General features: G+C 47.1%; 1 protein-coding gene across 1 annotated transcript in view; it reads left to right on the forward strand.

Moving 5' to 3' along the window:
- The first annotated feature begins 1,468 nt into the window (after window positions 1-1,468).
- Rcor1 (REST corepressor 1) overlaps window positions 1,469-17,810 on the forward strand; it is a 75,212-nt gene continuing 58,870 nt past the window's right edge. The window contains 3 exon segments of the mRNA XM_032908482.1: window positions 1,469-1,771; window positions 1,774-2,007; window positions 2,087-2,146. Of these exon segments, the coding sequence (XP_032764373.1) occupies window positions 1,723-1,771; window positions 1,774-2,007; window positions 2,087-2,146 (343 nt within the window). The 5' untranslated portion in view covers window positions 1,469-1,722.

Genomic DNA, 17,810 nt, shown 5'->3' on the forward strand with positions numbered 1-17,810 from the left:
GCTTGCAGTGCCTTGGACTTTCTAAGTAGAGGGGTGTCCTTCACAGAGGAGTCCAGGAGCGAGAACAGGAACTTGATGGGGGCAGGGATCTGCTACCGGGAGGCTCTGGGCCCTGTTCTTAAAGGCCAGTTAGAAATGACCGTGGTCACTTCAGTCAAGTTTAAAATGATTCGCGGGCCAGAAAACGTGGAGGAGAAAACCCTGATTATTTATTCTGGCTTTAAAACCATAAAACTCTCGTTTTCTCTCTGTAGCTATTTATATCCTGAGCGGGTGTAAAAACTGTCCCCATATGAAGCCCAGGTCTGAAGTAACATAAACGAAAAATAGCCATCTCCTGTTTTATTTATTTAATTGGAAGCAAACGGTTTCACCTATAGTACCCCAGGTCTGGCTGCTGACGCGGGGGGTGGGGCAGCCCACCAGCCCCACAGGCAGCTGTCAGGCAGTGACGGGCCCCTCGCTTGATCACTCCGGGGACAAGGACGCCCTGGGCTGGGTGTCACCGACTCCTCCGCGTTCAAGCCCTCGGCCCTGCGGGCTGGGGGAAGGGCCCGGGTCTCGGGAAGTGACCCTCCTTCCCCATGGAGCTGGGGACCCAAGCCCTATCCTTCCCCCCGCAGCCCCCCGCGGTGGGGCCCCTCGCTGTCCCGGGGCCGCTTGGCACCACCCCTCACCCCGACGGCTTCGAGGCCCTCCCCGGCCGAACATCCCGACTCCTCCCGCGGCCCCTCCGGCAACGCAGGGAGCCGGTGACCCCCAACCCAATTAGCGGGGAGCATCATCGTCTCCTGGTACAACCGCTTCCCTTCCCTCGGGGGACACTGCCACCCGAGAGCCTCGTCCCTAGGTTCCCTAGCTCTAGTACGTCTCTATCGCCCCTGGGCGACGCGGGGGCGCAATTAGTTTCTTCCAATTAGTTTCCCCTCTTTGTATAGAACCCATTCAAACTGTGCGCGTACTCCTCCGCGCGAGGGGGAAAGTAGTCCCGACCTTGCCCGCGATTTCTGTTCTCGCGTCGGGCACATTCACTTTGGGAAGCCGATGGGACGCTCGGCGGGATCCCTGGGGGAGGTGGCGCGGGGCCCACGGGGTGTGAGCGGAGGGATCGGGGCGCTTGGGAGGGGGAGGGGGCTAGCAGGGCGGCTAACTCCTCGCTGTTGCCTCGAGAGATGGATCATGGGGCGTAAAGCGATCGCAAACCTCAAACCACGTACAGTGGGCGATACGCGTCAACCCAACCTGGCCAACGGAAGCGCAGAACCTTCCCCCCCCCTCCTCCCCGTGATCCCGCCCCCGTGCTCTGACGGACGCGTGCAAGGACCTACCATGTCCCCGACTGCCGCCCGGATCCCGTGAGAGCCAATGGAAGCTCGCAGAGGCGGAGCTTGTGAGCGACGGGTTAGGCTGTGCGCGGCCCTCCCCCCCCAGGCTCCGCCCCTCCCCCTCACCCCCCCCCCCGCCCGCGGCTCCCGGAGTAGTTAGAGCCAGCGAAGTGCGGGCGGCGATGAGAGCCAAAGTTGCGCTCCGTTCGGCGTTGGGGGCTTGAGGCGGCTCGTTGCTCTGCCAGTCTGGGCCCCCTTTAGCCTCAACTCGCACCAGCGGATCCCGCCCGCTCGCCCGCCCGGCCCGGCGCCCACCTGCGCCCCCTGCCCGCGGCCCGTCGCCCGCGCCTCGCGAGCCGGGGTCCCCGTCACTTTGGCCCGGCCCCGGGCCCCGCCGATGCCGGCCATGGTGGAGAAGGGCCCCGAGGTCTCAGGGAAGAGGCGAGGAGGAACACGGCATCCGCCGCAGCCTCGGCCGCTGCCGCCTCGGCCGCCTCGGCCGCCGCCTCAGCCGCCGCCTCGGCCGGCACCGCCTCCGCCTCGGCCGCCGCCACCGCCTCGGCCGCCGCCGCCCCCAATAATGGCCAGAATAAAAGTTTGGCGGCGGCGGCTCCCAACGGGAACAGCGGCAGCAACTCTTGGGAGGAAGGCAGCTCGGGCTCGTCCAGCGACGAGGAGCACGGTAGGTGGCAGCCGCCCCCGCGCCCGACCCGGGTCCGCGCCCGCGCCCGCGCTGACCGCCGTGCTCTGCTTCCCCGCAGGTGGCGGTGGCATGCGGGTGGGACCCCAGTACCAAGCCGCGGTGCCCGACTTCGACCCTGGTGAGTAGCGAGAGACGGGAGCCCGGGAGACAACTTTGTTTTTGTGCGTGTTGGCCTTCGGTCCGCGGGGGCACACGGGGCGCGAGGGCAGGCGGCGCGGCACGCTCGCACACGAGTGAGCTGCAGATCCAGGTGCGGGGAGGCCGCGGGCCCCGGTGGGGACAGCACTGGGCCCTCTGTGTCCCCCGGCTCTGTGGAAGCCACACCTGGCCGAGGTGGAGTGGGGTGTCTCTGCCTCCAGGTGTGGTGCACCGGGGCTAGGACGGGATCCCGGGTGGCAGTGCTGGAGAGTTGGCGTCCTGGGGCGCTCGGACCCCAGGGCTCCGCAGAGACTTCTTACTCCAAACCGTCTTCTAGCGTTACCCTGCCAAACCTGCGCTCTTCCTGCCTCTGGACTCTTATCCCGTCCTGCTCGGTCCCATCCCGTCCCGTCCATTCCAGTCCCGTCCTTTCCCGTCCCATCCCATCTCATCCCATCTCATCCCATCCCGTTCAGAGGGCCAGGAGAGTAACGATATTCCCGTCCCTCCACCCCAATCAGGTAATAAAAGAAGTGTGCTTTCCAGAGAGCATCTGTCTAGATAAGAGAGCCCAGTTTGTGGCTGTTATTTTAGGATCTGTTTGTAAATGTGAGTTTCCTTTATTTCTTTCTTTCTTTTTTCTTTTGGGGGGATGGGGTAGGAGGAAGAGGTTGTGAAAGAATAGAACCATCAAAAGGTTTAGCTAACCGACCGTTTCCATGTACTAGAAATCCCTGTCCCCAAGAAGGGGCATTTTTACTTGCAGCATGCTGATCTGTGTGGAAGCAAATTTAAAGTGGTACCAGGGGGGAAAATCCTATCAGACAAAGGAATTCACCAGACTTTAATGCCTATGATTCTGTCCCATCTCTGTATGAGACTGTCTTTCAAGGTGGTGGTTACAGGAAATGTTTGAAAGGACGTGGGTTTTGTTTCAGAAATAAAATTCAAAAGAAAATCTTGTACAGCTAGAGTGAACCGTCCTGGTTGGAGGGCTTTAGAACAGGAGGTTCTTCTAAGTAGGTTATACCACTAGTTTGAAAAGAGAAATGCTTTTCCTTGGAAACAAGACTGCAGAAAATTGAAGGATCTGGTCCTTGAAGAAGGAGATTGCTTTTAAGTTGCTATTAAGGTACTGAACTCTATGTTTAGGTAAAAGTGAAAGCACAGCAGAGTGGACAACCCGAGAATCAATGACTTGCAAATGTGTGACTTCAATCCCTCACAGTTCTGTGGTATAACTCCCCTCTTTGTAAACTCAGCTTAGTGTTTCCGCATAGTTTGCCCTTTCCCCACATCTTTTTCTGGGAGTCACATCTTTTTTTTTTTTTTTTTTTTCCCCACTTCTGAGCAGGGCTTCATCCCAGGGTTGGCCACCAGGGGAAGCATACTGCTTTTTGGTTACAGTTGACCCTATCCTCATTTTGTAGGTCAAGTCTGACTGCAGTGATACATAGAACGTTAAGGTAGCCACAAAGTTTCCCTTAAGAATTAGTCTTAAAAACTGAATTGAGCAGTCAGACCTTCCAGAAACTTGGGTCATTTTTGTTACATATTTTGAATGTTTATCTAAATGTTTGATGGGACCTAGGAAAAGGACAGGATTTAGATGTTTTAATCTCTGCATTGTCATTGAGGTGCCTGGTGCCTTTAGAGTTAGACTCTTCTTTGAAACATCAAGTGTCATAGGATAATTTTTGAACTCTTGGGACATTTTTGTTTTTGTGACACAGGGTCTCTATATTGTAGGCTGCTTTAAAAATTTGCTATGTGGCCCAAATTGGACTTAAATTTTCCATCATCCTACTTTGGTATCTTTATACTTATTTTGGTTAATATTTTTTAGTCTTGTACAGTCGTATGTCTCAGGATGTGATAGTTAACTTTACTTTGCTGGAATCGATCCTAGGTACTTACACATGCTGGGGAAGCTCTCTGCCACAGAGTTTGTCTTTGAATGTTTGATAGGATATATACAGATACATATTTGTTAGAGTTCTAACATTTTAGAAAGTAAAACATCGTAAATGTTCTCATGCATAACTTTCTTGCCAGTTGTGTTCACATTAATGTATCAAAACTTCCCTGTGTTTGTTTTAGTCTAGAAAGGAATTTAACTGCGGCGAAATTATTTAAAACCCTGCTTTGTCAATCTGAACACTGGGACACATTTGTTTACTATTTCTGAGTGAACTTTTTTTATGTTGCCATTGAATGTAAATTCCAAGGAAAGTCTTCTGGTTTTGTCTTGTATTTTTTTGAGACGTGGTCTTACTGTGTAGCCCTAGCTGTCCTTGAACTTTTTAAGTAGGCTAGGCTGGCCTTGAACTCAGAGCTCTACCTGCATCTGGCTCCAAAGCGCTGGTATTAAAGGTGTGTGCCACCATACCTGGCTGATACTTGTGTTTTAGAACAGAAATTGTGCAGCATCTTTTTTTTTTTTTTTTTAACAGCAGTTTGCTTTTAGACACAAGGCAGTGACTCCATGCCCCAAGACAGGGTTTCTCTGTGTGTCTGCTCTGGACTCCATAGACCAGGCTAGCCTCAAGTTCAGAAGACTGCTTCCTCTGCCTCCCCACCACACCCTGCCCTTTAAATGTGTGTGGGTGTTTTGCCTGTCTGTGTACCACACGTGAGCAGTGTCTTCTGAGATCAGAAGAGGGCACCAGAGTCCCTGGAACTGGAGTCATATAGTTGTTGGTACCACATAGGTGCTGAGAATCATACCCAGGTTTTCATAGTAACCAGTGCTTTTCATTTCTGAGCCATCTCTCCAGCACTACAGCCAGGGGCTTTATGTGCTTTAAAGAAGTTAGGGGCTGGAGAGATGGCTCAGTGGTTGAGAGCACTGACTGCTCTTCCAAAGGACCCAGGTTCAGTTCTCTGTACCTACATGGACAGTTCATAACTGTCTGACTCCATGGACCTAATACCCTCACACAGTCATGCATGCAGACAGAAGACAAATGCACGTAAAATAAAAAAAAAACAAATAAATTATATTATATAAAAAAGAAATTAGGAATGTCAGGCATGGCAGCATACACCTGTAATCCCAGCTCCTGGAAGGCTGAGGCAGGCGAAGGAATTCAAGGCCCTGCTTAAAACAGAAACAAGGGCTGGAGAGATGTTCTGGGCATGAGCACTTGCTATGAGAGCAAGAGGACCTGAGTTCAGACTCCTGCCACCTTCCCGAGAAAGGTGGACATGGCCACACAGGTCTAACTTTAAGCTCCCATGTTCAGTGAGAGGACCCTGTCTCTAAGTAAATAAATACACATGGAAATTGATAGAGAAAGATCCTGACATACTGATTCCTCTGGCCTCTGCGTGTGTACAAACACAAAAGTAAAAACAGGAAGGATGATGGGAAGCCAGAGATGGTGCTCCTGCTTTTTTCCTCTGAGTGCATCGTTCCTCTGGTGCTCCGGGCTTCGCCCAGAGTCCTGGCATGCTGATTACCCATTGACTGGACTAGTCTCAGGTTCATAGAGATCTGCCTGTCAGTGCCAAGACTAAAGGTGTTCTTTGCCATGCTTGGTTCGGAGATATCCTCAGATGCTTCTGCATAAGTTTTGAAAGCATTTCCCCCTTAAAATTTGAGCAGGCAGACTTGCCTTTCTCTTTCTTGTGCTCTGCTTTGGCTGGCCTGGAACTTGTGATGAGCTTCCTGCCCCAGCTTCCTGACTACTGGGTTGCATGCAGGAGCCACCATACTTGATCTAGAAAGCTTAGAAAGCAAACGGAACCAAAACAACACAGTAGTAAGATGTATGAATAGGCAGGCCTTGATTTTTTTTTTTTTTTAAAACAGGGTCTCTTTAGTGGAAACTGGCCTCATACTCCTGGCAGGCCTTCTGCCTGAGCCTGTTACATAGTAGCATGAGCCATCAGGCCTCCTTGATGATACCTTTTCAAGACTACTTTACTTATTTGTACACCGCAGCTTGACCTAGTTTCTAGAGTGGTTGAAACAAAGTGTACTTATCGTATCCAATGAAGATTTAGTTCTGTCATCCCTCCCAAATACCCACCAGGTGGGGAGAGAGAGAGCATCGTCCTTCTGAGATGCTCCCCTGTAGTTGTTCTTGTTTTAAGGATTTATTTATTTTATGTATGCACACACTGTCACTGTCTTCAGACACACCAGAAGAGGGCACCAGATCTCTTACAGATGGTTGGGAGCCACCATGTAGTTGCTGGGAACTGAACTCAGGACCTCTGGAAGAGCAGTCAGTGCTCTTCAGCCATCTCTTCAGCCCCTCCTTTGGTCCTTATAATCAGATTAAGGCCTAGGCTAGGTTGATGGGCTGTAGGTAGTTGGGGGTGAGAATATCATCTCGGTTCACAAGGAGTCTTGACCCTTTAGGGGTAAAAACAAAAGTCAGGATGCAGCTCCCCCTTTAACTTGCTCTTTGGTGCTCCATGTGACACCCAGGCTGTTGTCACACTTGCCACCAGATTATGCTGAACTGTCCTCAGTTTCTCTTAGACTCGGCATTACAGAGGAGTGTGGAGCGAATGCTTCAATTTATTGCCCCTTTGACCGGGTTCTACATTGGTAAAGCACCTCTTACTTTGATATGAATAGGTTTGTTCTCTAGAATAATACGACTGTTTCCTGCCTCTTGCTGGTAAACATTATGAGGAAGGACCATAAAACTTTTAAAAAAGATTTATTTATTCATTTACTTTATGTATGTGAGTGCTCTATCCGCATGTCCACTTGTATGCCAGAAGAGGGCATCAGATCCCATTGTAGATGGTTGTGAGCCCCCATGTGGTTGGTTGCTGGTAATTAAACCTCTGGAAGAAAAGCCAGTGCTCGTAACTGTTGAGCCATCTTTCCAGCCTGTGGACAATGATTTTTTAAAAATTCTTTTTTTATTTTTATTTTTTAATTGTTTGTATGGGCCTCAAAGCAGTTGTGGACCATTGTGAAGTTGGTCTCCACCATGTGGGTTCCAGGAATAGAACTTGGGCCCAAAGCTTAGTGCCAAGTCCTCTGAGCCATTTCAGCGGTCCTCTCTTGAGTTTCTAATAGTCCTGGGGTTATCATGCTCAGTCTCGTGTGATGTTAGGCTTGGACTTAGGGTTAATGCATGCAGGCAAGAACTCACCAGCTGAGCTCCCCTGCAAACCCTCTGTGTATCTCTGTGGTTATTTCTATGATAGTTTGTATTTTTTAGCCAGAGGAGCACAGTGGTAGGATGGTATGGTTGGCTTCAGTTGTCTTCTTAGATATGTATTATGTAAGTTTATTCTGTGTTTATATATTTTTTCCTTTTTTTTTTTTAATCGGAGCTGACTCATAAGGGGGCTATGCCTTGTGCATAACAGGCAGTCATATGAACTGTATGTTCTGTCTGCTTTTCTCTGAGGGTTTTGGGGGGAGAAGGAGAGCATTTCTGGGAATTGAACTTAAGGCCAGGCAGGGATTCTGTCTATTACAGAGATACTTCCACAGCCCACGTTCCCTCCTTACTCTACCCGTCCATCCGCCCATCCACCTGTCTGTCCGTCCATCCATCCATCCGTCCAGTGTATACTTTTGAAGGTCAGAGGATAACCTTCAGGAGTTGATTTTCTCTACCCTGTGGGTCCAAGGATTAAAGTGTGGTTTAGGGCGTGGCCTTCCCTTCTGACCCTCCCCCTACTCTGGTTTGTGTAGCCTTGTGTAGCTGAGGATGGCTTCGTTCCCTTGCCTCCATCTCCCAGGGGTTGGGATTACAGGTGTGTGCTGCACCCTGGCACCTGTTCTGTTTTCTACATGAGGGGAATAGAGGCCTAGAGGTAAAGTGGTCTATATTTGTTTTTAATTTCCCGGTCACTAAAACTATCTCGATGTATGGCCATCTGGACCAAACTTTATCTTTCATTGTTTTTGATCCTTGGTGGTGGGTTCAGTAAGTGATGTGTGTCAACTCTAATAGGCTTGCATTTTTGGAAAGAGAAGAGCTAAACTTTTAAAAATTGAAATGCTAAGATACTATGTTTAATTTGATGGTGCCTTTTTGTTTTCCATAAGGTAAGGTAGAACTCCGAATACAGGATTATACGTGATGCCACATTACAGTACATTAGGAGTTAGGTATGAGGACGCATACTGTAGCCCTCACACTCAGGAGATGCTCTGAGCCGCCCACCCATCTTTAGAGCCCTCTCTTTCATGCTTCTTTCTGTTTTCTCTTATCAGTGTAACTTTTGTTGTGTTTTTTTTCTTTTAACTTTTTTGTTGACTTTGATTCTCCTCTGGTGGGCTCTGGAGTTGTAAGTCTGGTTTTCAGACACACAGCAAGTTGTTCTACCTGTTGGGCCATCTCAACAGCCCACCTTTGCTGTTCTTTGTATATTGATCATTTTCTTTCCTTTTCATTGTGCTGTATGTTTTAATTGACCACAGTTTTGGAGACAGAATCTTCTGTAGCCCTGCTGGCATACAACTCACTGTGTAGTCCAGGCTGGCCTTGAGCTCACAGAGATCTGCCTCCTGAGTGAGAGAGGTGAGACTGTGCCAGACTTGAATTTTCTGTTTTACAGACTTTTGCTGTGTAGCACAGTCAGACTGGCTCAGAGTGTGACGGTCCCCCTTCCTCTGCCTCCTAGTGCTAATGCTGTGTGTGCGGGAGCCTGTGACCTTCTGTGTGGCTCTCTCTCTAAGGCTGTATCTTACATGTAGATTAAGCTGGCTGGGAACCTGCCCTTCTCCTGCCTCTTCAAGAGCTCAGTTTCTAAGCTGTGCCACCATTATTCATATGTTGTTATCTCCCCCACCCTCATTTTCACGTTTATTTATGCTCATGTATTTAGATATTAATCTCCTGTTAGAGTTGCATATAGTATTTTTTTACTGTTGAACATATTTAAGTTCATGTAGTTCATGTATTTGATTATAACTCTTATTTTTTTGTTTTTTGTTTTTATAGATTTATTTATTTAATTTATATGAGCACACTATGTAGCTGTCTTCAGACACACCAGAAGAGGGCATCAGATCCCATTACAGATGGTTGTGAGCCACCATGTAGTTGCTGGGAATTGAACTCAGGACTTCTGGAAGAGCAGTCAGTGCTCTTAACCGCTGAGCCATCTCTCCAAACCCTTAATCTTTTATTAGAGTTTTATATATAGTGTGTTTGTTTTTAATATTGAATGTAGGGGGAAGGACTTTAATTTCTTTGATTAGGAAGGAAGAAAAATATTTTCTTGATTGGGATTTGTACTCAAAAGACTGGTGTTGGTACACAGCCCTGGTAAATGTGTCACTGTAGGACTCTTGGTTTCTGAAGTTCATTTCTCTAAGAATTGAGAACTTTTGTGTATTTTCAAAACTAATCCTCTTCAGCTTGTTGGTAATGCTGTTAACTGGTGACCAAATTACTGTGTCAGATGAGCAGCTCTGGTTTAAAGTCTGCTTAGCATGCAGTTACAGTAGCACATTAATGGTTAAAGGGAAGGATTTGATTCCTGAAATTGCCAGCTATTTTCTCAGAAGGGGTTAAAGTGCTGTGGGTTGGGCATGGGCCACTGGTACAAGAGAAGGGGGAGTGTGGCTAGAGAGACAGGAGCTTGTCAAAAGAGTGACTTGACATTGCCAGGTCAGTTAGGATTTATTTATTCCAGGCTTGTTTGAACACAGTTAAATCCCTTAACCCTTCCCAAAGTTACACCAGGGAAAGTTACTGTCTTCATTTCCTGCATTCAGAAACTCAATACTAAGTAGTTTAGTTATGGTTCAGTCTGAAAATGTTCAGTAACTTATTAACCCAGTCTTAAATTGTCATGATCTTGAAGAGACTTCATTAAGATAGGGTGGGGGCCTAACCCTAACCCTTTAATCCCAGCTCTTGGGAGGCAGAGGCAGGTGGGTCTCTGAGTTCCAGGACAATTAGGGCTACATAGAGAAACCCTGTTTCAAGAAAACACACACAAAACAAAACAAGGGAGGGGAAAACTTATTAACGACATAATCAGCAGAAAGGATTTAGACCAGTGTTAATTCAGAAGCCGTCTTTAAGGAGGAAACTTGGCAGCAGCATTTGGTTGCGTCCACAGAGTAGTTCTTTTCTTGTGACCTAAATGGTTGGATGGTCGGTTACTTATGGAACTTATTCTATATGCCAAGCTGGCCTCAAACTCAGAGAGACCCTCCTGCCTCTGCTTCCTGAGTCCAGGATTAAAGGCGTGTGTCACCACTGCCTGGCTGTTTACTTATAACAGAGCCTTCCTGCATAGCTCAGATTAGCATCTAGGGCACTGGGATCGCGGGCATATCCCATTGCAGTGGCTGAGTTTCGTGTAAACTATGGAAATAGATGCAAGGGAAATGTGGCTTGGTGACTGGAGGCAACTGGAGGAGTGTGTTCACTCCACCAGGTATGGAAGTAGACAGCCTTGGAGGGTAGCATGCACTGACGGTCTCTCTCCTTGAAGATGTGTTTATTTTATGTGCATGTTGCTTGCACGAATTAACATTGCACATGTGCCCATGGAGGAGCTCAGAAGAGGAGGGCGTCAGGTTCTCTGGAACTGAAATTTCAGTTGCCATATGGAGTGCTTGGATCTGAACCTAGGTCCCACAAGAAAGGGCATAGGTGTTCTTAGCCACTGAGCAGTCTCCAGCCTCACTGGGCATTCATTATTTTGCAGAGAACACCTAGCGTGGTGTGTGACTTAGGGTTGGAAGGCTAGCGTTCAGATAGCGCGCTCTCATTCACTTTGTGTCTACAGCATTACTGCACTGGGCCTGAGCTGGGCACTGATTTTAAGGACTTATTTCTTACTGAGGGTGGTTGTGTGTCTCAGATCCCAGTACTTAGGAGGCTGACACAAACAAGAGCATTGATCAGGTTTGAGGCCAGCCTAGGCTACAGAGGAAGATAGTGATTTTAAAAGAAAAACAAAACCAATTAAAAAAGCAAAGGTAGGTTTTGAGCCAGGGTCGGGACTGCTGCCATTTCACAGCAGATGTAACTCAGCAGTTTCGATTGTCCTGCAGCAAGTCCCTCCTCATGACTGCGTTAGTCATGCTCTCTCCCCTCAGGACCCAGCTCTCCCTGCGCTCCCTTCACCACGCAGCCAGCGCACATGTGCATTTCTTAGGATGAGTGAGTGCCTGGGCTGTAGTTGTCATAGAATGTATAGCTGGATTGGACCGCATAGCCCGCAGCAGATTCATGATTTAGAGTTTTGTGACAATTAGGAAAAATTCACAGGTGAGCCTTGTAACCTAGAAAAACTGAAAAATTTAAGAAAAAGTGGTCATGAATATAATTATATATTATAGTACCATAAACTTTCAAACATTCAAGAAGTTGGTATCACATGGTGTGCTAGTACTTGCGGGGCTGATGTAGAGGACTGTTTAGGTTTTGAGGACAATATGTGAGTGCCAGACCAGCCAGACCTGCGCTAAACTGAAACTCATTAAGACTTAGCACACACAGACTGAACAGTATTAGTTGGTCTAGACAGATGCAAATGGACAGCTGGGAGTCCTGGCCAACTCGGGCTGTCTCAGCCCCTCCTTCCCTCCTTCCTTCAAGTATAAAACAATGTACAGTTGTACACACTACAGCAAGAGAAAATCCACACGTGCATACCCAGTGCCGTGAGAGCTCGTGGCAGCCTCCTGGGAGCTAATGATTTCCACCCAAGCAGTGGCCTCCAGTAAACTGTGTGTTACAGTGAAATATGATTGTCTTGCCATCCTTGTGTATTTGTTTTACTATATGAAATACATATATAGAGCTTATTTGTTAATCCTGAGAAAGCTTCCAGTCGAAGGTTCAGCTGTCACAGGCTTAAGCTCACAAAGTCTAAATTATATGCAGTTCTGAGATGCTTAGCTCATGCATTTATAAGACTCAAAACTGCAAAAAGAGAGAAAAAATTTCACGGGAGAGCTTGCTGAGTGTTCCTGAGTGGCGGGCTCACTGTGTGTTCCTGTTGTGTCACTCACTCTCACTGCCACTGTTACTTTGACCAGCACAGACGTTTCTGGGCATGAGGTCCTGCTTTTCTTAATTTTTTTTTTTTTGGTTATTTTATTTATTTACATTTCAAATGTTATCCCCTTTCCGAGTTTCCCCTCTGCAAACACCCTATCCCATCCCCTTTCCCTCTGCTTCTACGAGGGTGTTCCCCTCTACTCCCACTTCTTACATTTTTTAAGTTACTACTTTATGTGTATGAGTGCTTTGCCTGCATGTGTGTCTGCACTGTGAACATGCCCGTTTCTGTGGAGGCCAGAAGAGGGAGTTGGATATCCTGGAACTGGAGTTATAGATGGTCGCAAGACACCATGTGGGTGTTGGAAGTCAATCCCTGGTCCTTTAGAAGAGCAGCCAGTGGTTTTAATTGACTCTGAGGGCACCAGGCAGGCATGTGGTATACACCTCCACGGGCAGGCAAAACAGTCACATACACAAAGCAAGATCTAAAATGTAAAATAAGGAGCATTGGGAAGGGGAGACGAGGGTGGGAGAAGAGCGGAGAGTGACGGCAGTTCAAGGTCAGTGGGGCCTATGGAGAGTTTTAGGCTAACCTGGGATAGTACTGTGAGACTCTGTCTCAAGGGAGAAGTCAGCCAAACCACTCAAAACAAAACACAACAAAACAAAAACCAGTTTGTGACCCACAAAATCAGGTTACGTATCTTAAACTCATCTTCAGTTTACTTACCACATCGATTCTGAGCTGTGTTTTCTGGGGGAGGGCAGAGTGGGTTGTTTTTGTTTTTTTAAAGATTTATTTATTTATTATATATAAGTACACTGTAGCTGTCCTCAGACACACCAGAAGAGGGCATCAGATCCCATTACAGATGGTTGCGAGCCACCATGTGGTTGCTGGGAATTGAACTCAGGACCTCTGGAAGAACAGCCAGTGCTTTTAACTCTCAGTGCTGAGCCAACTCTCCAGTCCCCAGAGTAGTTTTTTAAATTTTCATTTTTTATGTGTGTACCTGCTTGTCTGTATGTGCAGGTGCTTAAGGCCAGAAGAGGAGTTGGATCCTCTGAATTGGAGTTACTGGTGGTAACATGGAGTTACCATGTGGCTGACCGCTTGGGGCTGAATTATTCAGCCATGACTCTAGCCCCAACCTTGGGGGTTTTTTTCCTTCTATTTTACATATATGAGTACTCATGCATGGAAGCCGGGTGGAGGTCGGAGGGTAACTTGGAGGAATTGGTCTGTACTGCTAACATGGGTTCTAAAGATTAAACTCTCGGTCACTGGGCTTGTCTGAGTGCCTAACCTGTTGAGCTGTCTTGATGCTTCACAAGATGTTTTGGTTGCATGTTAATTTTTTTTTGTTTAATTTTTGAGAAAGTGTCTTACTGTGTAGCAGTCTGGTCTATGGAGGCTCTTGATTCCTGAGTGCTGGGATAGCATATGTACCGTCATGTAGGGAGTTAACTTCTGTTGGGTAGGAAGAAGGTAGCATCTTGTTTAGGACTAAAATGTTATACTTACTGAGTCACATTCTCTTGTGCATTATAGTGGGCTAGCCATGGGTTGTGAAGTTTTCCTGCTCTGGTAGAACTGGAGCAGGTGTGAGCTTGTTGGATTCTTTAGTGTGTCTTCCTCCCAAAGAGCCTCAAACAGTTTTTCCTTCTCTTCTTCTTCTTCCTCTTCCTCTCCTCCTTCCTTCCTCCTCCTCCTCCTCTTCCTCTTCCTCCTTCTTTCTTCTTTGGTTTTTCAAGACAGGGTTTCTCTGTGTAGCCTTGGCTGTCCAGGAACTCACTCTGCAGACCAGGCTGGTCTTGAACCCAGCGATCTGCTTGCCTTTGCCTCTGGGAGTAAAGGTGTGCACCACCCTGCGTGGCTTCATGTGCACATATTTACACATAACTAAAAGTAAACTTAAGGGCTGGAGAGATGGCTCAGTGGTTAGAGCACTGACTGCTCTTCCAGAGGTCCTGAGTTCAATTCCCAGCAACCACATGGTGGCTCACAACCATTTGTAATGAGATCTGATGCCCTCTTCTGGTGTGTCTGAAGACAGCTACAGTACTCATATAATAAATAAATCTTTTTTAAAAAGTAAATTTAAAAGAATAAAAATGTATTTTTACTCATGTTTGTCTGTGTGTATGTATATGATGTGTGCACAATGTCCATGGGACGGGGGGGGGAAGGGGGGAGAGAGAGAGAGAGGAGAGAGAGAGAGAGAGAGGGAGGAGAAGAGGGGGGAGAGGGGGGGAGAGGAGAGGGAGGAGAGAGGAGAGAGGAGAGAAAGAGGAGAGAGAGAGGAGAGTGTGAGAGTCCCTGGAACTGGAATTGCAGACAGTTGTGAGCTGCCCAATCTGGGTTTTGGGAACTGAGTCTAGGATGGCCTTCCTTCTAGATCCTCCTGCATCCACTTTCCAAATACTGGGAGTTAAGTATATGTCATGCCGGCTCTCAGCCTGGCTTAGTAAAACTAAAACCACACATTCATGTTCTGAGAGCTATTGTTTCAGTATTTATGATAAGGAGTTTGATCTGATCTCATTGGAACCTGATCACTAATTGATATTATAATCCAGATTTCTCCAAAAGATAGTCAGTTCTAATTATCCAAAAATTAAGAATAAAATAAAAATTAAATGTCCTGTGTTGAGCCTCACGTTTTTTTGCTTAGAGGGGACTGGGGAAAGAGTATCCCTTTTAGCAACCTTGTAGTGTTTGTCCATTGGTCCTTTTCTGCCGCACGTTTGCCAATGCCGTATGCATCAATTCTAAGCCCAACTGGAGCTTTGTGTGTCCGCTGCTGCCTGGCTTTCCGCTTGCTTGGCAACAGGTCAGTCTCCATAGCATTGCTGCTGCTTATAGCATTGCTAGTGAACTGAGAGTGGCTTGGCACAGTAGGCCTCCATCTTGCTATAGACTGTGCAAACTTCAGTATCTGAGCTTTCTCCTGGTTCTTTAAATTTTAAATTTAAATTCTTTAAATTTATTAATTTTATTATTAAATATTAAATTCTTTAAGAAAGGATTTTGTTTCTGTAGAAAACAAAGTTTGAAATCCCCTCTTTTTTTTTGTCTTACGAAGAACTTGGCAGGAGAAGGTGGAAGTGTTGATGTCAGTCACTTCAACCGTGAGTCCTATAAACTGTGCTTGAGACAAAGCCAGTCGCAGCCATTAGACACCCTAAAGCACTCACCTTTGACCCTAGGGGCCTTAGCCAGTTGGCACCCATGTGATGTGCACACATGTAACATACACACGTCCGTGTGGCAAACATCCTGAAGTGTATGAGTGGGGTTACCTTTGCGGTGTCTGTCGCCTCTCTTCGCACAGCTCACCTCTGGGCATGTTCTTAGACTCTGGAAGGGTGTGATGGACCCTGCAGTGCACAGACACCGGACACTTCTCTCATTTCTCTCACAGACTACGACACCTGCTTCCCTACATGTTCATAAGTGTGCTTTGTTGCTATGCAAAAAGCTTAACATCAGGAAAATACAATATTAGTGAGTCATGTTCCAACTGCCAGTAGTAGTAACTTAAGATTTGAGTTAAGATTTTATAGCCAGGCATGCTGGCATGTGCCTTTAATCCAGTGGGTCTCCACCTTCCTAGTGCGGGGACTTCCACAGTTCCACATGTTATGGTAACCCCCAACCATAAAATTAGTTTTGTTGGGGGCTGGAGAGATGGCTCAGCGGTTAAGAGCACTGACTGCTCTTCCCGAGGTCCTGAGTTCAAATCCCAGCAACCACATGGTGGCTCACAACCATCTGTAATGAGATCTGATGCCCTCTTCTGGTGTGTCTGAAGACAGTTATAGTGTACTTACACATAAAATAAATAAATAAATATTAAAAAAATTATTTTTGTTGCTATGTAACTTTGCTACTGTTAGGAGTTGTACTGTAAATATCTAACAGGCAGGATCTCTGATATCTGACCCCCGTGAGAGGGTCGTGCAGCCCTGAAGGGGTCCTGCCCCACAGGCTGGAGCTCTGCTTTGTTTGCTGCAGAGATAGGTTTGAGGGGAGCTCGGTCTACAGACTGAGTTCCAGGACAGTCAGGGCCACACAGAGAAACCCTGCCTTGAAAAACAGTGACACCAAAAATCTGTAAGTATATATTATATACGTATTACATATATATTATATATATATAATTATGTTACATATTTGCTTATGATTTATGGTAATAGTTTTGGTGTCTTTAAATTTTTTCTGTTTTAAGTTTTGTAAATGTGCTTTGTGTGTGTCTGTGTGTCTGTGTGTGTTGTGAGGTATTGATCCCAGGGCTTTGTAGATACATTTACATTGAGCTATAGTATCACATCAGCCCTATGAGGTAGTGTGTGTGTGCGCGCAAGTGTATGTGCGTGTGTGCATGCATCACAGCACATAGTTATCATAAAATGTCTAATGGGGTAAAAGCCATGAACAGTGGTATCCCTATGTTTGGGAGTTTGGGGCCATGGTGACTCTAGCGAGATGATTTTAATTGAGATTGGATGCAGAAGGAAGACTTTCCAAAGACACTGCTTTGGTCATTTTTGGGTTTTGAGGCCCAGTGTAGATCAGTATGGCATTGAGTTCTAGACCTTTATTTTTAAAACCATCTCTCTGTACTCCTGCTCTCCTGGAACTCACTGTGTAGACCAGGCTGGCCTTAAACTCGCTAAGGGCAGGGCAGGCTCCGTGTTGGAAGCCCCAGCAGCGGGGATTACAAGTGTATGCTGCCGTCTGGGTTTCAGGCGGGTGAGAGGAGGCGCACTCCTGGTGGAGGGGTCTCACACGTTCTGTTTGAATTTCTCTCAGGTAAAGAGGCATGTTTGTTTTGGGGGACAGTCTTACTTCGTGGTTCTGGTCTTGAACTTCTCTGAGATTCAGCTGCCTTGTGTCCTCCGTGCTGCATGTAAAGGTGGGCCCCAGGGGCTGGGGCTTGTTTTTTTAGAAGAGTCATTAAGTGATGGGGACTCATTCTGCAGAAGAAAGGAAATGCTGTGTTAGCATTTAGGTGACTTCTGTTTAAACCAGATGGAGTTCCAGAAGGTGCTGTGGTACCTGTTGGTCCCTGATGTGATATCATTGGATCTTCCTTTTCTCACAGTGCTCAGGATGGGCGTTGTGCTCGCTGGCCGGGCACTCTGAGCACCTCCTAAGCCCCGGTCTCGCCTAGTCTCACTTTTAGGCCACTTATGTGGCTAGGCGTAGAGAGGGCTTGCATGCTTGTCCAGTGTGTCTGGAACGAACTCCTGTCCCAGCATTAGAGGTAAACGGAGATGTGTGAGGCCAGCACAGCCTATTTATTTCATGGTTAACTTTATAAGCAGAAGGAACCAGACTCTGGAAGAACAATAAATAAGTAAACAGAATAAAATAGAGTCAGCATCTCTACCGTGACCTAGTGTGGCAGTCATATCCTTGTCTGGGTCTTCCTCATTCTTCCTTCTTGCCTTTTCTTTATTTGTTAATTTTATTACATTGATCGTTTTTAAAGGCACCTGAGCCCCTCGCCTTCCGTTATGGGTTCTGGGATGACACCTAGGCCATCAGGTTTACGTGGTAAGCACACTGACTTGTTGGGCCATCTCTCTGACTCTGCGTTAACACTGCATTCTCTATCTTTGAAAATCATCACCCTTCAGTGCATGACATTGGAGATGGTCAGGCCATAGAGCGATGGAGTAGTT

Source organism: Rattus rattus, chromosome 7 (assembly GCF_011064425.1).
Source record: "Rattus rattus isolate New Zealand chromosome 7, Rrattus_CSIRO_v1, whole genome shotgun sequence".
In the NCBI taxonomy this organism is placed as follows: domain Eukaryota; kingdom Metazoa; phylum Chordata; class Mammalia; order Rodentia; family Muridae; genus Rattus; species Rattus rattus.